We start from the raw sequence: 26,969 nt of genomic DNA, 5'->3' as shown, positions 1-26,969 counted from the left end.
TGGCAAGCCCATGTCATATCAGCTGGACAATTCTTCTTGATTTCCTATTGACGTTTCTCGAAAGAGGGGGAGTATTTGGAAGAAATTTTCTTTGTACATAAAAGAAACACAGCAACCAGGAATAATTATCTCTGCCAGCAACAATAACAAAATCCGTGGTTTAGATTTCTGCAATTTTAAAGAGGTCACATTTAAAATAGTTGATATAAAACACAAAAAAATTTAAATTATAGCTTTTTTGCAAAGTAAAACACATTTTCTGTTCAAATAATAGCAGCATAACAAATACTCACGAACCAAAAAGTCATGGCCAATAATTACTTGCAGCCAGTGAATAATCACTTCGACTTGAATACAGGCGATCTAGAAGATGTAGATGATGATATTTTTTTAAATAACTCTCGCTCCAATAGCACTATATCGGGTCTTGATAGTGGAATGGAGGGTGCTGTTGGTGGTCGTAGCACCAATCCATTTGATGACCCTCAACAAATTTATGCAGAAAGACGTAGAGAAATTGAGTCTCGTTCATTGGAGTCTACACAGCGCAGCTTAGGTAGATAAGAATGCCAATATAAGTATTTACATTATGTATGTAACTGAAACTTATAAAAGAAAATTTTTTTAGGTTTGTTATATGAAACGGAAGATGTCGGCAAAGCTACAGCAGCTGAGTTGGCAAAACAACGAGAACAATTAGAAAACACCTCGCGACAGTTAGACGAAATCAATTCGACATTGCGCTTTAGTCAACGTCACTTGAACGGCTTGAAAAGCGTATTTGGAGGTCTTAAAAATTATTTATCCGGTAATCGTGATGTACCTTTAACCCGTACACCGAGTACACAAAGTGGTGTCAATCAATTTGGGCAAAACCAGGAACCAAGAGAAACTACTGCTAATATTAGCAAATCACCACCGCCTATGTCGCCAACGGAACGTTATAACGATCATCCCATAAGTCGCATTAGGGATGACTCCACAGCAATTAAGCAACGTGAACAAATACAAGCCCAACGAAGCAATAATCCATTCCAAACGCAATTAGAATCGAATTTGGATGAAATGTGTGATAATTTGTCACGTTTGAAATTTCTTGCCACCGATCTAGGAAGTGAAATCGAATCGCAAAATGAATTATTGGACAATATGAATTATAAAATCGAAGATGTGGACTTGAAGATGAATAAACAAAATAAGGAAATTAACAAGTTGTTGGGCAAAAAGTGAACATAACTCTGTAAAATGCAAAGATAGAGATATGGACGCAAAACTACAAGTGCAGTAGCATCCCTATGCGAATATTTGTACATTTATGTTTAACAATTAGTAAATTCATATATTTGGGTAGTCTTTAAAACTCGCGCATAAATATTAGTCTTGTATGCATACATTCATGTAAAGTATTCAAATTTCAGTATAATAGATATTTTATAATGAAAGTGTGTACCTTTTTCAATTTTTCTTTCCCGTTATGAAATAAAAATATTTTGTACTTGGAAAATATTCTCTTACAAAATGGTTTGAAATAATTGTGAAGGAACTGATTTAAATTTATATATAACGCACATAATTCTTATAAAATTAAAAATATATATAAACATTCATAGGTATATTTAAAACATCATTATAATAAAGTTCAAGTACCTGGAGTTCGATAGACTAAAAAATGTGATAACCTTTTGTTGTACCCTCTATAATAGGAATAAACATGATTTTATTCCAAAATATATGTATGTTCACACAGGAATAAGTGACAAAAGCACTTGACATTCCCAATTGTTATCATACGCTTTGCATTTTCAATAATTAGCAAAGGCAAATATCATCATTTAGTTGATGCATACATACATACACACTCCATATTTGATTTCATTTCCTCTGCCGATGAATCACAACAATGTTACATGATAACCAATTTGAACATTACCAACAAAACGGGGATTAGATAAAGGTTAGAACAACATCAACAATGCCTCAAAATATCGAAATTCAAAATGCCGACACATCAAAAAACCGACAAAATTTAAATATGCAGCCAAATCAAAATACCGACAAATAAAAATACCGACAAATCAAAACACCGACAATCGGGATTCTAAATTTCGAGATTTTGATTGTCGGCATTACGTTATACACCCGTATGTATGTATATGGCTACTGTGCAATAAATAAGTATTTACTACCGATTTGTCTTTAAAAATGTTTAATGAAATTTACAAGAACAAACGATTATTGTATTTATCAGTTAGCTTTTTATGTACATACTGCATGGACAGAGATTTAGTGCACTTGCATTCATAATTAGAAATATTGTTGTTACTTGTAAAAGAGCGATATTTCCATAAATTTTTTATTGATCAATACTGCTTCTCACGCCTCTTTAAATGCTTAGGAAAATAACCGTTATCATATCCATTCAGATGTTGCTGTTGTTGTTGTTTTAACGGTTATCAATCACGGTTAGGATGGTCAGAGTTATCCATGTTGTTGTCGACGCCATCTAGCGAGAGGCCCAGGAAATGTGCTGTTTCAACGGGTCGGACGCAAGGGAAAGGGGTGTTAGATGAGTAGGTTTGGCAGGGCATGCAAAGAGGTGGCCAGTGTCATGCGGAGACTCATTGCATGCAGGACATATATCGGATATATCGGGGACTATTCTGGATAAGTAGGAGTTTAACCTGCTACAATATCCAGAACGAAACTGCGTTAGGGTCACTCGCGTTTCTCGCGGCACTTCGAGCTCTTCGTCTGTGATTTGTGGTGATTTGACTTCAAACTCCAATTGAGGACCGGCCGGCCGATTGCCTTGTATGTTGCCAACAACGTTTCTTTGTCTTTTCCCCATGTGCTGCCGGCTAGCGATTTGAGGATTTTGTTGCGGCTCTGTACCTTGGCGATAATCGCGGCCGTATGGGGAGTGAAGGAGCATAGACTATCAAAAGTTACACCTAAAATCTTTGGATTATTGACAGTCGGCATTTTGAGGCCATCGACTGCAATATTAAGTTCAGGTCTATACTGCTTCGTCCTTGGTCGTTGTGGATTTGGTGGGGGAAAGTGTGAGGTTCCGTGCAGTGAGGAAGCGAGAAAGGTCGGAGAGGTAGTTGTTTACTTTCTAACACAAGCCATCGATTCCATTGCCCGACGTCAATATCGTGCAATCATCTGCGTACGAAGTTATGGAAACCCCCTGTGGTGGCTGTGGGAGTTTCGAGATGTAAAAGTTAAACAGTAACGGGGAGAGAGCACCACCCTGCGGAGCCCCCTGTTTAATTTTTCTCAGGCTAGGCTCAGGTGGTGAGTGAATGTCGGGAGTAGCAAGGCCTCAAGTGTCTTCACTACCAGGGAGAGGAGAGTTATCGGACGATAGGACTCCCCTTTGTTGGTGGGTTTCCCAGGTTTAAGTAGTAGGACAACTCTTCCGACTTTCCACACATCGGGTATTTGAAGAGTAGTCAGCGATAGGTTGAGGACCTTTGCAAGATAGCTTGAGCTGATTCCATCAGGGCCAGTGGATTTTGATGATTTCAATTTGTTGATGGCATTCTGAACCTCCTCATCGGTGAAAGTAAGTGGCACGCAGTCGTTTGGCATTTTGCGCAGCCGTCGGTTAACACATGAGTATGCATGCAGTTGGTGGAGAGGTTGCAGGACTTCAGGTGCTCTATCCATTTCGTCACTTATGACGGTTTACCATTCGCCGAATCTCCAAATTGAGATCCCTTATTCGAGGATCCCCGGGATCGGCATGGCGTAAGGTGTCGCGCTCATTAGCTAAAACGACTGCTTCGGATGGGAAATTGGGGCGGATTTCTGCTATTCTTTCAGCCGGAATGAAGCGAGCGATAGCTGCTGCGACCACCTTGCGGAATCGACGTTCGCCAACGCATACGTCTTAGGAATGGGTAGAGCGTTGAAGGTGCTCTCAGTAAATTCTGTGAAGCCGACCCAGTTTGCTTTGTTAAAGTTAACGAAGGTACGGTTGTCCACAGAAAAAAATCAGGTGCTTTCTTGATCGAGATAATTATGGGCAGATGGTCTGATGCGAGAGTTAGCCCATAACTCTGATGAGGGCTTCGTCATTCATTGTGCAGAATGTCGAATCATCAATCTGTTCCATCGTTTGATAGGCAGGAATGCCAAAGATCGTGGTGCGCGTTAAAGTCGCCTAGTACCAGACGGTTTTCACCACGAAGTAGCGCGCGTCGTTTTGTGCAATATGAAGTCTAGGCCACCACCATTATCTCGCTCGCGACCCTTACTTATCACGTTGAAACCGCACAACTCAGAAGATCTGAACGGCTGTTTAGCTTGGTTTAGGTTAAGTTAGAGTGGGAGCAATGTTGCCTGTTTGAGCTCCTGAGACCGTGGAGGTCCTCTGTTGACCCCTCGGGGTAAGTGGCGGCGCAGCGCGCGAACTATGTGCAGATTGCACAGGCGTAGAGGCTAGTGTCGTAGTATTGCGTAAGCAACATGGGGCCACGTAACTCGTGGTCCACTCCCTGTGAGTCTTAAGGCCTCAGCAGGTCTTAAGATGTCTCCATCCATTGCATGTGTTACACCTGACCGAGGTGGTGTTTGGATGGAGCCTTTTTGCGCTAACGCAGCAGAAAAAATTCCTTCGGGCCCGGGTTGGACTCAATGCCAGCACGAGTCAGGAGGATACGGAGCAACCCAGCTGCAAGGCATTGCTCCAGTGACGAGAAACAAAGATTAACACTTACCGATCCTAACGGGGTTAGATCGCCGAAAAAAACAGCCCTTGGTCGGATAAAATCCGAGTTAATTCCGGTGCGTACAACCGGCTGTAGTGGGAATTGATTCAGATGTTGCTAATACGTTTTTGTTAAATTTCGCCATAAATTCATTGGACAACGATTTAGCACACTTTTAGTTTTCCGTCATTAGTTGGGTTTGATTTAACAAATAACCGCTCTCAGCACGTTATGAAGTTGTAATTAATAGTTAATTTTATTTAAATGACAAAAGGAAAATACTGTGAATTAAAAAAAGAGAAGAATTATTTAGGACCTTTACAAAAACGGTACAAACTAAGTAAAAATTGCTAATATAGTGAAATGTTCTAGAAAATTGAAGTACAATGCCATAAAAATGTTAAGAGTGATCCCAATTTTTTATCTTAAAACATAATTCGTAAGGCGCCCCCTCGCAAAACAACTCACCGTGAGGACAAAATAGTTGTTAGAAAATGTAAAGCTGATCCTTTCAAATCCTCACACGCAACAATGGTCGCAGTCATTGCAGCTTAAACGTGTCAAGTAGACTATTGCGGAGACGTTTAAGCGAAAATATTTTTTTTCGGGCGTGTGAGCATAAAAAAACTACTTCTTCTTCTTCTTCTTAATTGGCGTAGACATCGCGATTATAGCCGAGTTAACAACAGCGCGCCAGTCGTTTCTTCTTTTCGCTACGTGGCGCCAGTTGGATATTCCAAGCGAAGCCAGGTCCTTCTCCACTTAGTCCTTCCAACGGAGTGGAGGTCTTCCTCTTCCTCTGCCTCCCCCGGCGGGTACTGCGTCGAATACTTTCAGAGCTAGAGTGTTTTCATCCATCCGGACAACATGACCTAGCCAGCGTAGCCGCTGCCTTTTAATTCGCTGAACTATGTCAATGTCGTCGTATATCTCGTACAGCTCATCGTTCCATCGAATGCGATATTCGCTGTGGCCAATGCGCAAAGGACCATAAATCTTTCGCAGAATTTTTCTCTCGAAAACTCGTAACGTCGACTCATCGGTTGCTGTCATCGCCCAAGCCTCTGCACCATATAGCAGGACGGGAATTATGAGCGACTATGAGCGACTTATAGCTGATGCATGCTCCCTATTAGTTCTTCGCCGCCGTGTTTGAATAGCTCGGCCGGCAGTCCGTCGGCCCTTGCCGCTTTGTTGTTCTTGAGGCGGGCAATTGCTATTCGAACTTCTTCATGGTCGGGTAATGGAGCGTCTGCTCCATCGTCATCGATTGGGGAATCGGGTTCTCCTTCTCCTGGTGTTGTGCGTTCATTGCCATTCAGCAGGCTGGAGAAGTGTTCCCTCCATAATTTAAGTATGCTCTGGGCATCGGTCACTAGATCACCTTTGGGGGTTCTACAAGAGTATGCTCCGGTCTTGAAACCTTCTGTAAGCCGCCGCATTTTTTCGTAGAATTTTCGAGCATTACCCCTGTCGGCCAGCTTATCAAGCTCTTCGTACTCACGCATTTCAGCCTCTTTCTTCTTCTGTCTGCAAATGCGTCTCGCTTCCCTCTTCAACTCTCGATATCTATCCCATCCCGCGCGTGTTGTTGTCGATCGTAACGTTGCGAGGTGGGCAGCCTGTTTTCTCTCCGCTGCGACACGGCACTTCTCGTCGTAAAAGCTGTTCTTTTGCACTTTCCGAAAACCAATGGTTTCGGTTGCAGCTGCACGTAAGGAGTTTGAAATTCCGTCCCACAGTTCCCTTATACCGAGTTGTTGACGAGTGCTCTCAGAGAGCAGGAGTGCAAGCCGAGTAGAAAATCGTTCGGCTGTCTGTTGTGATTGCAGCTTCTCGACGTCGAACCTTCCTTGTGTTTGTTGGCGTGCGTTTTTTGCTGCACAGAGGCGGGTGAGAATCGTGGCTGCAACAAGATAGTGGTCTGAGTCGATGTTAGGACCTCAGATCGCGCGCACATCTAAAACAGTGGAGACGTGTCTTCCGTCTATCACAACATGATCGATCTGGTTGGTAGTTTTTCGATCCGGAGACAGCCAGGTAGATAAAAAAACTACTACATTCGAAAAAGAATGTTATATACATATATGTATGTTTGGCATTCGCTCATAGTCACAGATCAAAGATTGAAATTTTTGAAAAATGATGGTTTTTGCGGATGAAACGGAAATAAACCATATTGGTCCTGATGGAAAAATATTTGTACATCAAGAGAAAAAGCAAGAAGTCAATCCAAGATATACCAAAAAGACCGTAAGGTGCGGTGGAGGAAATTTAAAAATTTGGGGTCGTTTTCAAGGCCCACTCCACGCCTCTACTAAAGATAGAAGAGAATACGGATAAATTTGCATATCTTAATATATTAAGGAATAATATACCAATGATGTATATGTAATGGCAAAATGAATTTTTATGCGCGATAACGGGCCCTTATTGGAAAGGTAATAAAAAAAACTGATTTACGCAAGAAAAAATTCCAATTATTGGTCCAGATCTAAACCCGATCGAAAACTTATGTAATGAAGTCAAAGGAAAAAATGGGCAAAGAAAATGTAGAAATTGCAACGAGCTTTGAGCAGTAGAGGAAAGATGGAACTCATTCTTTTGGATAGATGGCAAAGGTTAATAGAAAGCTTGCCACGCAGCTGTGAATCGCTGATTAAGAATAACGGTTATTTCACAAAGTGTTATCCATGGTGAATATAATAGCAAACAATTTCACGCTACTTGTTAATAATATTTATTTTGCCTTATAGATCTTTTAAAGTGCGCTAAATACTTGTCCAAGTTAATTTTGACTTAAGATTGTAAATTGAACCATAAATTGTATACTTATTATAAGAAACTAAGTATTTTGAATTATTATAGTTTTTAGTGAAGTAATAAATAGCTTTTTAGCAATATAACGGTTTTACTTTCTTTAACTATAACGTTATGAAGTATTGTATTTCACAACAAGAAAGTGCGCTAAGTCTCTGTCCATAGCGGTATAGTACATATTATGTATACTATTTCATGGTTTTTGAATACACTTTGTTGATTCTCAAAGGACAATAACATGGCGTAAATATTTTTCTTAAATTCCCTTGTTTTTTTTTTTTTTAATTCGTTTGGTTCTATGAGTACTTAAAAAAATATATTTTCTTTATGTCAATGTGAATTGTTTTAGCGAATATTTTGCCCATATTTTGGAAATTCCAACTGAAAACGTTAGAAATTCAATCCGTTAAGATTTGTCTTTTATGAGAATATGTTTCTATATTTCAACCATTTTAGCGCACAGTGAGTGCAATGTCTCTAAGGCGGCAACAATTTCCTCCTTTACAATAAAGTAAACACAATGTTATATTGATTTTTTTACCACTTACGGCATGTACTTAGTAATTCTTAAATTTATTAAATTTTCAATTGTTCTTTGATTTATGCAATATTTACTTATTTTCAGTGAACTATTGCTTCAGCTATTCGTTTAATAATATATGAATATTCAATTGAAAAAGATAATTTTAATAAAAATTAGAAGGTTTTTTTGATAATAGACAATCTTTCTGTGTAACAAGAATAATTTAAAGGCCAAGTTGAAGAACATCGGTTTCCAATTTTCATATTTCAACGATGGTTTAACATTTTAAAGTTTAAAAATAAAAGTTGAATAACTAAAAAGAGATACGTTATTATTTAGTTTGTTTGCAAATAACCACGAAAATGAACAAGAACATAGAATAAGTAAAATGATAAAAACTTGTAGCAGCAGTAATAATGTAAGAAAGCAATTAAAACTGAAAGTTATTCATACTTTTTATACGCTAATTTGCTTAACTTTAATTATACAAAAATGACGGGAGTTGTTGGTATATTTAATTATTGATAAGTAGTTATGCGGAGGGTCATATACATAGATTATTTTTATTGAATGTATTTTCCATGTTTAGAATGTAAGTTGTCCATGGCTGATGTTGAATAAAGATGCGTCTCGCGGCATATTGCAACAAGTAACTTAGTATCTTTAACTGTTTTTTTTTCTTTTCTTTTTAATTGCGTTGATTTGTGTCTTTTCATGTCATGAGCTGGTGTATATAGGCATGTAATCAATGTTTAATTCAAAACTATATTTACTTTACATATGCTTTCAAGCATTCCCGCGATCTCTGCACCGCTCTTTTCTTTATGTGTGTGTGTGTATGTATGTTCCACGGGTTTGTTGTAAGTTGTTTTATTGTAAGTGTATTTCAACGCGTTGTATGCATGTGTACGACAATAAAATTTGTAATTTACTTTTCCCTTTTATTTCCCCCCTTCTATATATTGAAATTGTACTATGTCACTGCGCATGCTGCTGCAAGGATATTCACTTTTTCCCAGCAGCGTCAACCCCAGTACTACCATTGCCCGTCATTGTCGATTGGTAGGAGTATTGTGACCAATATTGGTTCGCGTCATTGGCATTGCCCATACCAGCAGTCGCTTGGGGTTGTTGCTGATTTTGCTAAAAAAAATACCATAATTATTGGTGAATATATGTACATAAATATTTCTTGGAATGCTATAATGTTCGGTATTACCTGCCACCATGCTAGCCAATCTTGTTGTTGACTTGAATCGGTGTTTCCCCATGGTTGTGCTTGTTGAGCATTGGCATAACCTATGGAGGAGCATGGTCAGTCAAAATGTGAATTAAAAGCACACAATTCGCCACTCACCTTGCATGTCACCATAACCCCAGTACTGTTGCTGTGCGGCAGGTTGCTGTTGCTGCTGTTGATATTGTTGATGGTGCGGCGTTTGTTGTTGCCAATTGCCGCCGCTGGACATTTGATGCTGTTGCTGTTGTTGTTGTTGTGACTGCTGCTGGCCATAGGAGCTCCATTTTCCGCCACTTTGCGAGGAACCCTAACCAGATAAATAACAAATTGATAAAAAAAATAATTGAAAATTCAATAGAAATCTTAAACTCACCTTGCCACCTCCCATTCCTGTAGTCGCTGATTTGTTGCTATTGTACTGACTATGTTGCGCATGCCCCTGCGCATGGTAGCCAGTTTGACCATGGGCGCTCCCACTGCCGACAGCATTATTTGTATTACTGCCATATTTTGTAGCCGCGCCGCCGGTCGCACCCGAACGCTCATAGCCACCGCGACTATCTTCTGTACGATTGTCGCGGTGGCCAGGCCGAAAATCCCGCTGGCTATCACCACCGGACCGATAGTTGTCACGTCGACCGCCGCCACCACCACCGCCTGCATTGCGTTCTCTATGATCGCGATCACGATAGTCTCGTCCGCCACCACCTCCGCCTCCACCGCTATTTCCACCATAAGAACTGTAACGGCCTCCGCCGCCACCAGAATCATAACGACCTCCACCGCCGCCCGAGCGATTATAACGATCTTCATAGCGATTAGAACCACGATTATTTTGCGACCAGTTCTGTGGACCATTGCTATAGCGATTGTTGCGATTGTCATAGCCACGACCACCTGCACCACCACTGCCTCCACCATAGCCGCGATCGTCTCGCCAGCCAGAACGGTAGCCGGGAGCACCTCCACCACCGCCACCGCCCCAGCGATTACCACCACCTGAGTGGCCACCGCCGCCACCGCGTCGATCGTTCCAACGATGAAAATCGCGTCGCCCTCCGCTGCCGCCACCACCACCATCGCGATGACGTCGATCATCTCCGCGCTGACGATGATCACGCCGATTGCGTTTATTCGGTTGACTTTCATCCAAAGCCTTCTTGCCTTTCTCGTTGTAACGTTTGACCTCCGCCTTAGCCTCATCACCACTAAGGTCAGTGTAGATTACTTCGTCGAACCAATCCAGATCAATTGATGGCAGCGTAAAGTTGGCTGTAAGCAAATTTCCAAAGAATAAAATTGTTTGAGTTTGACATAAATGACAAATTAAGCGATTTTTTTGAATTCAGTTATTTTACTACAACAAAAAATTAAAATACAGTGCGTGGATCACCTATTAAGATGGATTAAGAGACGAATATAGTCTTGTGAATCACTTGGACTGGCAGGAATATATCGTAAAGTAAAAGGTGGACACACAGAAAACTAGTCAATCGACAATTTAAGTGGTAAAGAGGAAAATGTTATATATAGATAAAGAGTCCCTGTACGAATTGGCTATGACTGGAAGCAAAATTTACGGAGTATTCCTTAGCCAAGACTTAACTAAAAGTCAAAAATGGTTACAGCTGCAGTTATAAAAACCAACCCGGCGATAATGGAACGGATTTATATATTTGCATTAATTGCAAATCATCACTTTCAGGACTCTTTCACAGGCGAAGTCGGTTTCATGAAAATGTCTATCAAAACAAAAAAAAAATACATTTACATACTGCTAATACCAGTTGATATCTTAAAATCATATTAATGAATATAGTTAATATAGAAGTGTCTCGAAGAGTATAAAAAAGTGGATATAAATAGCCAGACACAATGTTTAGATTAAATAACAACAGAAAGAGTGTTTCGTGGATTTCATTGAAATCAATGTTGTGGCAGATGTGTATTCACTTTTGAAATTGGTGTGTGGATATTTGAAATCCAACAAAGTTCCGATGTCCACACGCAAATTGTAGCAGCTAACATTGCACTTAATAAATAAACAAATACAGAAAATTACGGTATAAACAAATATACATATACTTCTAAGTACATATACGTATAAAATATTAATGTAGTACACAAATATAATAATATTGTGTTAAAACCTGTAAATTAAAAAATTAAAATATAAAAAATATAAAATGGCTTACATATGCACTGACTAATTAAAATAATTGCATGAACGCACAAAAAGCGCGTAAATACTTTATAACTGTTAAGAAAATAGTATAATATACATGTATGTAAACTTAAAAAGGCAGAAAATGTAATTTGAAAACCTAATTATTTTAAGAGACAAACACTTTTCGCATTTTCTATTATTTTAGCAATTTCAGACGCATGATTTAAAAAATTGTTGAAGGATCATTATTTTTTTTTTTCTTTGTGGATTTACAATACGTGCTTACGTTCTTAGTTTGCTTTATTTATTTTATTTTTTTTTCATTTTAGATAATTACCTCGTAAATTATTTAATGTTGATTCTCTAATTGTATTAGCATTGCCCTTTTCTGTTTTCTCAGTGTTGCGCCGTTTCAATTCTTCTTCATTTGGTATGCAAACAACAGCAATGCGTTTGAAGTCGCCGAAACCTTTCATTTTGCGCCGTTGTGCGGATGCGTATGCATTGGTCTACAAAATCATGATCACATGTGGATGAGGTTGTTGGTTGACAAATTGTTGTTGTAGTAGAAATTAAGTTTTTGTTTTATCAATTTTGATTTTATGCTTGTAGGTACATCAGCAGTAGAAGTAGTAGTAAATAACATTTCATAAATGTTGCTCGAGTTGTTGCGAGTGTTGATTGGCGCATTTCGTTTCTAATATACTTGTACACATTGCATACTTTCATACTGTATTTAACATTTAAATGACATAACATCTCTGATCTTATACTGTATATACTTCCTCACACATGATTGAATACAATTTGTTTTCAAATTTAACGGCCATCGCGTTTCTCATAGTATATGTAAATAAACCCAAACCGATAGTGCTAGGATAACTTAATACTACAAACATACCTCCAACATTATCATCACAATAAATAAGCAGCTTTTAAACCATGTAAAATACTATTTGAAATGACGCTCTCTGTTGGACGCATAAGATATGAATGGCACGCATTTCGGATGAATCTAGTGGTAGATTGCTTAGACAAAAGGAATATTCAAATAATATAAGCAATAACGCAATAACAGCACTAGTAGTGTACGTCAATGTATTCTTTCTGGCTTCTATGTACTTACAGGCATTCTTGCCGCACGCTCCTCTTCCCATTGCGATTTAAGTAATTCACATTTTCTTCGATTACAATAAATTAACTGTTGCTGCTGCTTGCCGGTGATGACGCTGACTAAACACTACCCAATTATACTCACGGTGTATATACATACATGATAGTGACACGAGCAACTTACATATCTAAAACTTACTTGCTTTTGTTTGTTGCTGCCTTAAATCACTTGCGTTCGAAGCAAAGTTTTTAACGGCAGTTTGGTTTCAATTAATGACTTTTTAATAGCAAATTAAACTTAAAAAAATAGATTTTTTTAATATAAATACATGAAAAACTTGAAAAGTGTGTGTGTGTGTATTAAGAGGCGTTATATTAACGCAACCAAATTCTTAGAGGGACAAAATTAAATTTTTGTTTTGCTTAAATAATTAGGACGAAAATAATATTTATAATATGTCAAACATATTATGAAATTAACAAATAAAAAAATAAAAGAAATAAATGCTATGCTTTCGTTTTGCTGCCTATTTTAGGTAGTAAGGTATTAATTTTCGAGAATCTAAATGGCTCAACAAACACTCTCTACAACTTTAATTGCTTGCTTTCAACTTAACTGCTTTAAAGCTAACAGCATTAGTAGGAAAAAAAAACGAGTTTGAACTAAATCTGTTTTCGCAAATACCAAATGAAAAAAATCCTTGATAATATTCAGACAAATGTAAAGAAAAATATATATATACATTTGTTTGTCTGAAGGTGCGAGTTTGGAAAAGCAGTTGGAGCCATTGTTCGTGCGTTTGCGGTAAATAAGGCGCAGGCTGCTGGCAGTCCATGTGCGATATTTTCTTCTTTCTCTTCCAAAATAAGGGTATGTCTGTAAGACTTATTTTATATTTGTTGTAGCGTTATGATAAGATCTGCTCAATCTAGATTCTCTTGAAAACTATATATATAATAGCGATTTCAAAGATGTTGATAAACGGTTCCACACTTATTACTTTGCGTCGAAGTGTAATACATAATGTATTCTTCTTTTACAAACAGAACAAACACGCAATCCAACAACTTTTCCAAAAATATTAAAAAAAAAAAAAAAAAAATATAAAAAAAAACTCAAGTACGGAGTTACACATCGTGAAAATGTCTACATACCCAACTACATATATGTATACCAAGATTAAGGGATTTTTTTTTTGACAAGAACTTACTTTTTTCTTTAACCTTTTCTTTCCTACTAATTTTGCTGTTAGCCTTTTGCACCAAAACTTTATTGTTTTGACTTTGTCAACCTAAAACAACCGAATAATACCGAATTACCTGATCAAGTATGAAATTGCGACGTCGCTTGGTTGCAATCTCCTCTAATGGAGACAAATTATTCAAGCATAATTCGTAGACACGTTCCCAACGACCCTTATGTAAGGGTTTACGTGGCGCGCCATCAATCTGAAATTAATTAAATAATTTATGAAAATAAGTTAACTTTTACGCTTAAAAAGTGTGTCGGAATTTCATCTACTTACGGTCATTTTGGCAATCAATGAATCTGCTCCAATCACGTGATAACGTTTTTCGGCATTTTCTTTGATGTGCTGTAATGCCCAATGGGTTTTGCCAGCACTGGGTAGGCCTACTAACAGAATAACTTCGCATTCCTTCCGACTGTTAGGTCGCTGCGGACCAGGCACATATTTTTCTTCTGGTATCAATGCGATCAGTTCATAACCGACTAATAGAGAGACTGGCTCACGTGGTTCCGGTATGATTTCTTCATATTCATCTTCATCGGAAGACTCACGTCGTTTCTCTTTACCATCATCAAGACGTTTACGTTTGCTTGGTGAGGGTCCATCCACATCTTCTTCATTCTTTTTCTTGCTATCTTTTGCATTTTCAGCTTCTTTTTTATCTTCTGCTTTATCTTCAACTGCGATGTGGTCATCACCATTTGGTTCAGCATTTTCAGCTTTCTCACTCGTTTTTTGTTCTGTTGGTTCAGCTTCCTCGCCTGCCGGTTTAGGTTCTAAAAAGATATGTAATGCTTTGAATAATAACTCTATTTGAACAAAATTCAAATATTCAACTGCATAACTAGTTTACATTAGTGTACAACAACCCTTCCTACTAACAAAAAAAAAAAAACTTGTGCTCTGGTACACAATTTTGTAATAAAAAGTCTCACCTTCGGTTTTTTGAATTTCTGTTGTTTCATTGCCTTCATCTTTTTTTTCCTCCATTTCCTCGTCCTCAAGGGTTGATGGTTTCGATTTAGCAGCAACTTCCTCTTCAGATTTTGCACCACCTTCTTCCGAGACCTTACTGGTTTCTCCTTTGGGTTTTTCATTCTTATCTTTATCCTTTTCTTTCTCAACCTCTTTTTCCTTTTTCGGTATGCGCCGCATACGTTTCGGTCTCTCCACATTCGCTAGCAAATTTTCATTGTCAGCAAAATTCACATGGTACTCATAACCTTTAGTCAGAATATGTGGAAATAGTGCACCATTGTCTCCCAAAATACTTTTGTCAAATTCAAAAGCCATGCCAAGATCTTCGCCATTTAAGGTATATTTAATGTTGCAAGGCGTACTCTCTAAATCCAAATAACATCCTATTACATCATCAAGTTGATATGGTTTCGAAAATTCTGTAAATTCTGAATTAGTAGCTTTGCGACCGGTCTCACAATAAGCGAATGAATTTTCTGCTTCACCCAGCAATAAAGTTGTGTCAGGCAAAGAAAAGCCGACACGAAAGCCGCGCACATGGGGTTCATCGCGGAACTGATGTGCACGTACTAATTGGGTTTCCTCTGCCAATCTCACTTCAAAACATACTTTACCCTCACGCACACCATAATTTGTTCGTGCACCAGACCAAATCAATGAATATATTTCATGTGACATGGGCTTCGCCGATGTGAACGTTACCGGATCAATGCGCAGATGTAAATCGGAATCGACTAAAAAACCGTAACAATTATTCAAAAATATGAAAAAGTTTGTAATCAATAAATGTGGTATTAACTTACACCAACTTAAACCAAATTGCTTGTCTTCAATGGTAGGTTCATCTTCAGGATTTGTTGCCTCTTCTGCTTTAGACGGTGTACTTTGACTACCAGCGCCGCTTCGACGTTTCGGTGTGCGAGATGTAGATTTGGATCGAGAGCGCGATCGTGATTTTGACCGAGAACGGGAACGCGAACGTGAGCGGGAATGAGAACGATTATGACGTTCTTTGGAATGTGAACGTGAATGGGAGCGTTTATCACGGCTAACTTCCGGCTTACTTTCTTCCAACTCCTTTTCATTGTTCTTTTCAGTAACCTCTCTAACTGCTTCTTTTGGTTCATTATCTTGATCAACTTCCATTTCTTTGTCATTATTATCTTGGTCCTCCTCTACCGTTTCAATATCGCTTTTATTAAGTTTCCCATCTACTAAACGTTCTTCCTCATATTGATTTTCTATTTCTTCATTTTCGGGTTCTTCTTCAATATCTTCCCCTTTTGAATCTTCTCCGTTCTGATCAATTTTTTCAACAACCTCGTATTCTGTGTGTTCCTCTTGATCGTTTTCTTCCGATTCTTGGTTTTGATTTTGATCTTCATCAACGGCTTCTATTTCACTGGAAATCTCCTTGCCCTCAACTTCAGTAGGAGCGCTTTCAGAGTTAGCATTATCATCTTCTTCAGCTAGTGTCTCCAAATTAGGTTCCACTGCTGCAATTTTTACTGGTGAAGGTGAAGGAGAGCGGGTCATGGACCGAGTACGACGGCATCTTCTACCAGGAGTTCCTGGTGTACCGGGTGCAGAACCTGATACGAAATATATGTATTATAAATATCATGATTTTTCTTTTAAAATTATTCACTATAAGTCAAAATACCCGAAATCTAATGTGTATGTCTATATGAGCTAAAATTTTTTATATCACCTTTCGTTTTTCGTAATGAAGTCTCCCTTTCTATTGCTATTGTTTAAAATAAATCGAAATATTTTATCACATAAGTTTCTTTCAAAAATTTTTCTTCAAAAAGTAATTAAAATATGCTAGAACATAATGCTATATTCGTAATCTTATAATTTATAAGAAAAAAACTTACCAATGCCATCTTCTAGAAAAGCCCTTAAACGTTCTACCAAAACCGCTTTTACACCTTTAGTATCAAGACCACGCGATTCCAGCTCCTTTCGAAGGTCTATCACCTTCATCTTATCCAATTTGGATACATCCATATTACTTATTGTGCGAACCCTTTGCCAATAATTAAATTATTTATTGCCGTCTTATTTTGTGACAATTTAATAATAAGTATTAAATATTCAGTTAGTATTATTTACTAGACGCATATGTAAGTAAAGAATAAAATGCGGTCACTCGCGGTCTCACAAAACGAGAAACGGCGCGAATGCGTTTCTCGCAATCCGCTGTTACTGCGGCGGCTGCTTTTCTACTCGTTGCTTGCCTAGTACTTGAGGTGGTGGAAAGATTTCTGTGGCGAAAATCATACAAGTCACCCTGCAAAATTTTCTCAATGTATTTTTCTGCACTTTTTGCAAAAATTGCGTAATACTTCCATTGAATATGATAAATATAACCAAAAAATAGTATTTTTTAAATATTTTTAAGTATTTTTATGTGTGTGTTTGCACTATTTTAATATTTTTTCACACAGACTAACCAATCATTGAAAATTTCTTCGTTGCCGTTGCGCGAATGAACGAACAAACATGAACGAGCAGCGAGCGGCGCGATTCCGAAAAAATGGCGGTGAATTGGAATGGCAGATGCTAGAATGTTACGAGTTGCCGTATTCAAGAGACCACTTAGCTATAATTTAACCACAAAAGTGGCTAATTATTATAATTAGTTCTTTAGGTAAAGGGTTTTTTTGGGCTGGGATTTAGAATAGCATCCCCGGATTTCGGGAATAAAATGGGTATCACTGGAAAGGTGACGTTCTCCAGATCACGAAAAAATATATACATTTAAAGTTGAAAAATTGACAACTTTTACATTGATAACTTTAATAAAGCTTTATTTACAACAAATATTAAAAAAATGAATATACCGAAACGTTATAGTGAAGTGTTAGTAAGTGAAAAGTGCACAATATAAGTGAAAAAGTTATTCACAATATACAAATTATCAAGTTAAAAGTTGTCAATTTTTTAACTTTAAATGCAAATATTTTAAAAACTATAAGTCAGCGGCAACTATATATATATATTTTCGTGATCTGGAGAACGTCACCTTTCCATTGATACCCATTTTATCCCCGAAATCCGGGGATGCTATTCTAAATTTTACCCTTTTTTTGTAAATGTATATTTGTATGTGTAAGAACAATTCTAATTTTTATATTCAAAGTTTAACAATTTCAGACAGGTCCAGAATAATTGTCGGAAATTATTAATACTCTAGACATTGTATAATACATACAAATCGGATAGGGGAAGTTGCCACTCTATACAAACTGGTTTGAGTTCAATATCTATACGACGTATTTCGGAATAGAGTGTATTGCATTCTGCAATTAGATGGTAGGGTTATTGCAGAACGAATTTAAAAAATAGCTACCGTTAGGATAGGGTATTGCATAATGTATAAAAGTCTTCTTCTCTAAACAAAATATTTATTCTACATTGATGTAAAATCTTGAAATATCTGTCATCTATGCTTGTATGGCTTTCAATTTAACCACAATTAATTACGTTTTCCAACATGTACGATAAACCAAACTTTTATTCTCTGTAGCAACATATTGGGAGAGTATAATAATAAATACATAAATATATTAGTATCATTTTTTGTAGGGAATAAATACTAAAAAGGCAAAACAACAGCCCTCACTAACAAATTATTCAAAGCTTATTAAGTTGTTTACTATTCGATTTAAGCCTAGCAACGTTTTGTTTTGATTACCACCCACACCAATTCGTTACACTGATTCCAATACATACCAACTAGACGCTAGAAAATTCCTTAGATTTTAGTAGTTAGTAGCGAGTCCTTAAACTTTAGTTTATTGTTTACCCTTTGAAGTGTTGGGAGCGCCCCTACTCAACAATTCCATTATTAAAGTTCATTTCATAAATAGAATAAATGTTAAAAGCAATGTTACATACGGCACGTGTTCATATTCCAAAATCGCACGAATGTAATGTTTATGGTAAATCAACCAAATACCGGTCTAAATCGGCAAATCCACCAACGACACGCCCTTTCGCAAACTATTCTGCACAACGGGCCCGTTGTGTACCACCATTTTCAGTGCAATCGATGCAGAAAAATACTGTGGTTGTACATGGACCAATAGATGAGCCACCAGCACCCGCGAGCGCACGGGGAAAAGTGAATGGAAAAAGTATGTATCGGTTTTAATGATTTTATTAGAAATTTATAATTTTATCATATGTATGTATGTGTGTGTATGTATGTATGTAACGGCAAGATAATGAAGATATGAATTTCAGATTTGAACGGCGGCAAAAAGAAAACCATTTCCACTTTACAATTGGATTTGGGCGGAAGCAATTTCAACGGTGGTGATAGTCACAGGCGTTCTACAACAACATTTCGCATGTATTTTGATCGTGGGGATCTGCCTATAAAAATGGAGTATTTATGTGGAGGTGATAAAATTGGTTGGACGGTAAGATTGCATACATACATACATACATATATGTATAAATACATATATAGTTGTGTACGCACTTAATGTCCATAAAACACTATTTTCTGTATTTTGAAAAAAAAAAAATTGAAAATGAAAATTTGTTTTTATTTACAAAGGTCTAAAATTGAAACTATAAATAAATATGTTTATGCAATGGATCAAAGTTTGCTTTATCTAAAAAGAATCAGCAAGTATAGATTAAAAAATTAATATTTATATTATATATTATAAGAAAGGATATTTAAATATTATTTTTTTATATAATTACCAATATTCTAAAATAATCATAAATTCACTAAGTTCGTAACTTAAAATAATAATCCTAAACTGCTCTAAGCAGCTCATTTTCCATTGCCATACATACAATTTAACAAAAAAACTTTGCAGTTTTTTTTAATTCAGTACTATAAATACTACCCTTAGAGAAAAATTTGGTATAATTAAAAATAATACGTACTTAATCAAAAATAATAAATTTTGAATATATGTACATACATATGTATTTGATTTTATATTTACATACATATTCTAGAATAATAAATTTCTAACCTAAAATAATAATCTGTAGAATATTCAAGTTTTAATTATAATTCACTTTCGCTTGCCATTAATACAGCTGCAGTATATAACTTGCCAAAAACTTAATTTTGAACTCAATTTCCGTTGCAAATGCAGATTTTGATTTTGATTGATGGATTATTTATTGCAACAGAATGCAAATTCCTCAAATAAACAGTTCAGCTGTGCATATATAAAGTTTCTATAAATAAATAAAAATAATAATAATTTCGCACGACAATGTTGTCATTTAGAGATATAATATTTTACCGCGGATTTATTGCTCAGGTGGGTGTACTCTATAAAAATGTATACACCTACGAACACCTGCCTCACTCAAAAAAGCAAGTGCTGTGAAAGGGCACATGCTTATGAGCAGATGGGCGAGTGTTGCGGGTAATTGAAATGGAATTGAATATGTTTTTTGCGTTCTTGCATTTTTTGTTGCGTGCAAAGGCGTGCTTGGCATGTAACACGAACGTAAATGCTCATTATATATACATACATACAAATATCTGGTACATGCATACACATAACGATATATTTGAGTAGTATATCTGGTATTTAGTTTACTATAACAGCTTTTGTTCGAAGGTGGATATTGACAAACTCGACTACAGCCTCTACTTGCCGCTCTTCTTTGACGGTCTGTCTGAGACCCAGCACCCCTATAAGACATATGCTCGTCAAGGTGTTACAGATTTATTGGTTGCTGGTGGCGAGAAAATTCATCCCGTTGTACCGCAATTAATATTACCACTTAAGAGTAAGTGTTAAGCAGTTAATATACATATGTATGTATGTACATACATATGTATGTAGTAACATATGTATTGAAGTGATTGCGTGCGCCTTAATGTAGGCTACCGCAAGCCAAAGTGTTTATGACCGTAACGCGGTTTTGATTTTAACGCCAAAAACATGATTAGGATTCTTTGTTTGCGTTTCTTTCTTTATAGATGCACTTAGCACACGCAATTTGGAGGTTATGTGCACAACTTTAAAAATAATACAACAACTTGTTATATCTTCCGATATGGTGGGTCCAGCTTTGGTGCCGTTTTATCGACAATTGCTGCCCATGTTTAATGCTTTCAAGGTGAAAAACGGTGAGTGAAATTAAAAGTGGACGATTAATTATGTAATGCCACAAATATTTGGGTTTTGCGCTCAAAATTTAGTTACATGTGTTTTGTTTTCTTATAAAAAATCATTAAAAACTGTTCCCATTTGAATATGTAGTACTCCATTCATGAGTAAAAACTCTAGCAAAGTGTTCATCAGGGCCGAAATACAGCCTTGAGCAGGTTATTTTAAGTTAGACACGAAGTTTATAACAACCACAGGGAAACGTCGCAGATCTTATAGTGTACATATATACATATAAAGCCATGTGCGTCTGACCGGTCTGTATATACGTGAAATAGTCTCTCTGCATGGACTATTGCCCAAAGAAATTGTATAATCTCCGAAGAAATTGTTCAGATCGGACCACTATAGTATAGTACGGACACCTTTTATATGTGAAGGATATTATAGCTTCGGTGTAACGGAAGTTGACGTTTTTTCTTTTTAAATTATTATTTTGTGTTCAGTCATCCAATAAAAACTGTTGTTTTTTAATCAAAGATATTAAACTAATTAAAATATATACATATATATAATATGTATATTATGTACATACATACATATCATCAATAAAAATATGCATTATATGTGTTTATTGTTACTAATCTAAATTATCGGCTCTCAATTAACCCCTTTTGTTTCATTCTAGAGTCTAGACGTATCGACAAAGGGCATCTGTCTAAGTATACATATTGTTGTTAATGTACAGATAACAAAAGTAAAACTATTTTTTTGTCAATGCACTGAGATTTATTAACTATCAACAGTGCAATATATAGGGAAATGTATATGTATGTATGTATGTACTATATAACCTTGTACCAAAAATGCAGTAAACAAATGCGAAATCTGTAGCTAAGTGACCATGCATACATATGTATGTCTGCAAGTACATACATACATACACATATGAAACCGCGCTGACAACTAATGATAAGCAAGCTGACTTACTGAACCAGACTTATCAACAAGTACAGATTTAGATGATTACTCACATCGAATGAAATTACATTAAATGAACTAAGGGGTCCTCAAGTATTTCGAACTATGTTTTTGTCTCAAATGTATACTTTACATAAATAATGGACCCTTTTTTTGTAGTCGAGCTCATTTCGTTGAAAGATGGGATTGATGACGACAATTGTCAGCAAAGAACAATTTTATTTTTTTATTACGCATGGCTTGGCACGTGGACCGACACGCTACTATGGCTGTAATCAAACTGTCTACTAAATTGTGCAAATATGACTATATATTGATTATGAAAGGGTAAAAGATTCAACCCCTCTGTGGTGCAAAAACTCCGGCGAAAAGGTTTTTAATAAATATGTTTGTGATTTAAAGGCGAGCTGTGAAGGTCTCCGATGGTCGGTTCAAATCGGAACAGCTCACCGAAAGACCAATATGTAGAACTAGACAAAACGCAGTTCTGCTCCTTTTTAAAAAAGATGTTTTTGTGTTGACGTCAAAACGAGCTGTCAAGTTTGTCGATGGTCGGTTCAACTCGGAACAGTTCAGCGAAGCACCAAAAAGGTTTCATTTTAATAAACAGTTTTTCTGTAATGACTTCAAAATAAGGAGTAAAGTTTCCAATGGTCAGTTCAACTTGGAGTAGATCGGCAATGAGCAAATATAATCAATGTTTTCTGCTTCGTTTTAATAAACGGTATATCTGCACTTTTTTTTCTTTGCTTCCTTTGGATAAGCGGTTTTTGTGAAATTATTTCAAAACGAGCTGTAAGGTTACGATTCGACTCGGAACAGATCGAGCAAAAAGCAATAAAGCTTTTTCGTTTGAAGAAACTGTCTTTGAGTGAAATTAATGTGAGTTATGGTTCGATTTAGCTCGGAGTAGATCAGAAAGGAAACAAATAATCAATGTTTTCTGCTCCGTTTTAAGAAACTGTATAATACATATTTCGAAACGAGCTGTAAAGTTTTACGATAGTCGTTCGACTCGGAACAGGTCGGCCAATGAGCGTTATATTTTTTTTCCTTTGAGTAAACAATGCAGGTGAATAGATTTTAAAGCGAGCTATGGTTACTTCGACTCAAAAAAATTTGACCAGTCAGCCACCAGTTTGACATTACATATACTACTATTTATTTAACATAAATTCCTAATTAAAGGAGTCCTATATATTTGCCTGGATATGAGTTGGGTGATTCGCAAGCTTAATATTAAAAAGTGCAAATGTGGGAATTGTATTATTTGCAACTCTCTTATTAATTTCCCTCTTCTTTGCAGTGAATTGCGGCGATGAAATAGACTACGCTCAACGCACCAATATGAATCTCGGAGATCTCATCGATGAGACCTTACAAGTGTTGGAGTTACATGGCGGCGAAGATGCTTTCATAAATATCAAATATATGGTGCCCACTTATGAGTCCTGTTATTTGAATTGAATTACGTCAATATTGAATTATTTTCTTATACCTATTTGTATGTAAAAAAAACTTATTAGAAAATCAAATGCGTTTTTATGCTATCATCTGCTTTGAATATATTTTCATTCATAAATCAATTTATAAAGTTACTGATCATTTAACAAATTCATATTTCTTAAATAATTGAAAGTATAAAAAAATTTTTGCGCCAAATTTTAAGCAATATTAAAAAATAGTATTGCTTTACTTCTCACGTAAATCCCATTCCTTACCGGAACGTAGAGCCATTGCCAAATCTTCAGCAATAGCGTAGGATGCAACAGCAATGCTGAAAGAAAATAAGAGAGTAACAATTAGTGTTAATTGTAATTTATAATTCAAAACAATGTAGCTTAAACAAAAGCTGCCTCAGCAAAATGGAAACACATTTGGTCTCTACAATAATAAGTGCAACTTATGTGAATAACTTAAATTGTAATACTTTAATTTTTTTTTAATTTTTAATATAGATATTTTAGATCTTCAATGAGTCAGTTAAAATATTAATATTAAATTAAATTAAAACTTTTGTTCGCCAAACCGTACATGAAATTTTACGTTAAAAATCAAGCAATCAAGTCATAATTTTTTAATGAGAAATCAAATTAATTAAAAGCTGCTAAAGTCCAAAAGGTGGGTTTGCATACACAGAAATGTTATTTTAATATTTTTCCCTTATAAGGTACACATATATTTAGATTTAGAATAATTTCTACCAACATTAGAGTCTACCAATGATGAAATGATAAGAAAAAATTATTCCATATACACTTACTGCTGTTGCATAATATAGTCTTTTTCCGAAAATTCGTATTCGTTGCCCTTTATATTGTGGGGAGAATAACGATTGTAGAAACCCCAAATAGAATTCATCAACTTATCATTATATTTTGCCGGTGTATATTCAGTCACTGTAATAAGTAAGAAAATTTAATAAATCTAAATATATATTGCTTTAAATACAAGACTTCCAACTTACATTTTTTATTAGTATTAATATTTTTTGTTTCATTTTTATCAGTGTTGCTCTTTATGCGAGCTATCAGTAAGTCCCTATTATTTAATTCGCGCAATTTACTTGCGGCAAAGGCTCCTTGGGGCAAAGCGGCCATTTTTGAACAGTCTGCAATATGCAAAAAAAGTAAAACGAAAATATAAATACACATGTATGTACATATATACAAATCAAATTTCGTTACATGCCCGTGGAAATACTCGGAATTTAAATAACGATGAAATTAAAAACACAATTTTTAAATAAATAAAATAATAAAAAAAACATATTTTTTTATTAAAATACTAAAACTGTTTTAGAGGTCAATTCTATGAACCTACACAGCTGATAAACGAAGCATGGTGCGATAACAAAACAAGTGTATGCGTATATAGGCATTTGATTTTAGATTTGGCACGTTTTTCTGAGACTTTGAATTATTTAATTTTATAAATTTCCAAAATTTGTTTTACAAATATTAAACATATAACACCCACTTCTTCGTATAATAAATATACTATGTGTATTATTTATTATTTTATTAGAACATTGAGGCACTTTAATTTTTTATTTTATTAACATAATTGCCTTTAAATTAAATTCTTCATAACTTTCTGTGATATGTAGAATAAATATATTTTTTTTATGCATTTTATTTTAATTTTTGGTTATGAACTTGTTAACTTCTTACTCTCTATTCGCCTGTTTGGATTAACAATGTGATTTTAGTGAAATACATATTAATAATTTTTCCAAAACACAATTTTTTTAGTCTTTTTATATTAAAAAAAATTAATTTTAAATGTTTATAAAGTAATAGCTTTTTCCTCATATTCCTGTATATATAAATATTTAACAAAAAAATTAAAAAGCTCATACCTTCACAATTGTTTAGTATATCACAAATAACGGGTTTGTCAGTGAAATGTGATTCGCTGTGAACTGTAAAGTCACTTTTTAATAAGTCTTGCAAACAATTTCGTTTTCTTGGCAAATTCAGTATAATGTTTGGATATTCGTCACTTTTTATAACCACCATTCAAGCGTCTTTTTAAGCAATAACAAAAAAGTATTGTCCTTTCCGCACTGAAATAACTTTTTTGGTTAATATTTTTGACACTGTACACAAACAATTTTACTATCAGTAAAACAACACTTTTGAGTTAAATCTAAAAAATTTAACAAATGACCGGTTATACATTTGTATGCACTTGCAAAAAATCATAAAGAATAGCAAGATGTTGCTTTCAACGCTCGTGATGTTCAAAATTGAACTGATTTTGTTGGCAACATACGGCTGAGATTTATAAGTACACTGTTCGATTGTTTTCATTTGCTGATTAAATGAATCGGATGAGTCCGTGACGCAAAGAAAATTCATATGCATACATATGTATGTAAGTATGTATGTGATAAGTAGTTGTAGATTAGGGGCGGGTGTCAAAGCCGGTGCTGTTAGTGGTCAGTAGAGGCTGTTGAAATATAACACTAAGATGAACTGTTTAATCTACATACATATGTGTAAGTACATACATACGTACCTACATAATATTGTTTATAGTAGATACAAAATTATTACTTCTTATCTATGGAGTATGAAGTTTATTATTTTTATTACGCACTTTGAAAAGAAAATGAGAAGAAAAACTAGGTTTACTTATTTTGCTACAAGTAACGGATGGACATTTTCTATTTTAGTAAAAATTTCATATGTGAGGAAGATCACGTTATACACAGATCTATAAATATGGCATTGATAAGTAAAACAGTTAAAGTTAGAAACACGTATGTATGTACTATATAACTAATGTTGTAATCACTTTGGTAAGTGTGACTCGCCTAACAACTTTTGTATTATCTAAACAGTGTTGTTTGTTAGTGTATTTTTAAGATTATATATACATAATCTGAAATATACAGAAGTTAAACTTCTACGATTTTACGATATACCTAAGCAAACTTTCAATTATCTTTATTTAATTTAAAGAATTAAGAATGTTTTACTGTATCTGACGTTTCCTTTTTAAGTTATTTCAATATGGCGTATGTGGCTCTAAATATAACAAGGTTGCATTGCTCAAACAAAGAAAATATATCAATCTATTTGATTTAAAAATATTAAATATGTTCTAACTGATAACTAATGTATATACATATACATATGCATGTATGCAAGTACATGTGTATATATATAGTAGTTTTGCTTAAATTACCACAATGTTTTGACACAGGTAAAATTAAGTTTAGCCTTCTTATTTCTATTAATTATATACATATATACATATATATATGTATGTATGCATTCGAGTATATAATGGAAATAAGTAAGAGCAAGTAAATATCTTAAGAGCCCAAACAATCTACTGTCACCGAAATAAATAAATTGTGGAAAAAGCGCTACATTTTGAACCGCTACATTTTGTTGAGAAATTCGCCGACGATTGTCTTTGTTTTCGATGTGTTTATTATTGTTGGTGCATATATTTGCACGCGAAGAGACACGAAATCATAAAAAATTAAATAATATTTCACTGATAACGATATGTACATACATATGTATTTAGAATCGTGTCTCAGCAATTGTGTTCAATAT

General features: G+C 35.5%; 4 protein-coding genes across 6 annotated transcripts; 2 read left to right on the top strand and 2 right to left on the bottom strand.

The window, feature by feature from the left end:
• The first annotated feature begins 70 nt into the window (after positions 1 to 70).
• Positions 71 to 1,504, top strand: LOC120772472 (synaptosomal-associated protein 29). Its single transcript, XM_040101111.1, has 2 exons — positions 71 to 556; positions 629 to 1,504. The coding sequence occupies exons 1-2, from the start codon at positions 307 to 309 to the stop codon at positions 1,228 to 1,230; spliced, it is 852 nt and encodes a 283-aa protein (XP_039957045.1). The 5' UTR covers positions 71 to 306; the 3' UTR covers positions 1,231 to 1,504.
• Positions 1,505 to 8,061: 6,557 nt separating this feature from the next.
• On the bottom strand, positions 8,062 to 17,309 carry LOC120770023 (heterogeneous nuclear ribonucleoprotein U-like protein 2). Of its 3 annotated transcripts, XR_005704909.1 has the most exons (12): positions 16,690 to 17,309; positions 16,521 to 16,556; positions 15,613 to 16,401; positions 14,767 to 15,543; positions 14,108 to 14,607; positions 13,902 to 14,030; positions 11,806 to 11,977; positions 9,675 to 10,573; positions 9,419 to 9,608; positions 9,281 to 9,360; positions 8,840 to 9,204; positions 8,062 to 8,785 (listed from the first exon to the last, which is right to left on the bottom strand). XR_005704909.1 is itself a non-coding variant. In XM_040097120.1 (11 exons), exons 1-11 carry the CDS (start codon positions 16,820 to 16,822, stop codon positions 9,067 to 9,069), a joined length of 3,843 nt encoding a protein of 1,280 aa, XP_039953054.1. In that variant the 5' UTR covers positions 16,823 to 17,309; the 3' UTR covers positions 8,062 to 9,066. The 3 variants fall into 3 exon arrangements, 2 of the variants coding, with proteins under 2 accessions (XP_039953054.1, XP_039953056.1); XM_040097120.1 differs by having other exon boundaries at positions 8,062 to 9,204; XM_040097122.1 differs by lacking the exon at positions 16,521 to 16,556 and having other exon boundaries at positions 8,062 to 9,204.
• A 1,383-nt stretch (positions 17,310 to 18,692) lies between these two features.
• On the top strand, positions 18,693 to 23,387 carry LOC120770445 (parkin coregulated gene protein homolog). Its single transcript, XM_040097918.1, has 5 exons — positions 18,693 to 18,954; positions 19,064 to 19,242; positions 20,419 to 20,590; positions 20,784 to 20,933; positions 23,201 to 23,387. The coding sequence occupies exons 1-5, from the start codon at positions 18,693 to 18,695 to the stop codon at positions 23,359 to 23,361; spliced, it is 924 nt and encodes a 307-aa protein (XP_039953852.1). The 3' UTR covers positions 23,362 to 23,387.
• A 46-nt stretch (positions 23,388 to 23,433) lies between these two features.
• On the bottom strand, positions 23,434 to 25,663 carry LOC120770446. The gene is made up of 4 exons (XM_040097919.1): positions 25,256 to 25,663; positions 24,362 to 24,505; positions 24,158 to 24,293; positions 23,434 to 23,671 (listed from the first exon to the last, which is right to left on the bottom strand). The coding sequence occupies exons 1-4, from the start codon at positions 25,413 to 25,415 to the stop codon at positions 23,587 to 23,589; spliced, it is 525 nt and encodes a 174-aa protein (XP_039953853.1). The 5' UTR covers positions 25,416 to 25,663; the 3' UTR covers positions 23,434 to 23,586.
• Positions 25,664 to 26,969: the final 1,306 nt, after the last annotated feature.

This window comes from Bactrocera tryoni, chromosome 3, assembly GCF_016617805.1.
Source record: "Bactrocera tryoni isolate S06 chromosome 3, CSIRO_BtryS06_freeze2, whole genome shotgun sequence".
In the NCBI taxonomy this organism is placed as follows: Eukaryota; Metazoa; Arthropoda; class Insecta; order Diptera; family Tephritidae; genus Bactrocera; species Bactrocera tryoni.
Note: the sequence above shows the minus strand (reverse complement) of the source record. Positions and strands in the feature narration are given on the sequence as shown.

Bases quoted from the DNA above. Each gene is read 5' to 3' on its own strand.
- LOC120772472 (XM_040101111.1), top strand. From the start codon at position 307: ATGGCCAATAATTACTTGCAGCCAGTGAATAATCACTTCGACTTGAAT. The intron at 557-628 runs GTAGATAAGAAT...AAATTTTTTTAG, and splicing joins GTCTACACAGCGCAGCTTAG to GTTTGTTATATGAAACGGAA.
- LOC120770445 (XM_040097918.1), top strand. From the start codon at position 18,693: ATGTTAAAAGCAATGTTACATACGGCACGTGTTCATATTCCAAAATCG. The intron at 18,955-19,063 runs GTATGTATCGGT...TATGAATTTCAG, and splicing joins GGGAAAAGTGAATGGAAAAA to ATTTGAACGGCGGCAAAAAG. The intron at 20,934-23,200 runs GTGAGTGAAATT...TCTTCTTTGCAG, and splicing joins TGCTTTCAAGGTGAAAAACG to TGAATTGCGGCGATGAAATA.
- LOC120770446 (XM_040097919.1), bottom strand. From the start codon at position 25,415: ATGGTGGTTATAAAAAGTGACGAATATCCAAACATTATACTGAATTTG. The intron at 24,294-24,361 runs GTAAGTTGGAAG...TACTTATTACAG, and splicing joins TATTAATACTAATAAAAAAT to TGACTGAATATACACCGGCA. The intron at 23,672-24,157 runs GTAAGTGTATAT...ATTTTCTTTCAG, and splicing joins GACTATATTATGCAACAGCA to CATTGCTGTTGCATCCTACG.
- LOC120770023 (XM_040097120.1), bottom strand. From the start codon at position 16,822: ATGGATGTATCCAAATTGGATAAGATGAAGGTGATAGACCTTCGAAAG. The intron at 16,402-16,520 runs GTGATATAAAAA...ATTTCGTATCAG, and splicing joins TTCATTACGAAAAACGAAAG to GTTCTGCACCCGGTACACCA. The intron at 9,205-9,280 runs GTAATACCGAAC...TATTTTTTTTAG, and splicing joins ATTGGCTAGCATGGTGGCAG to CAAAATCAGCAACAACCCCA.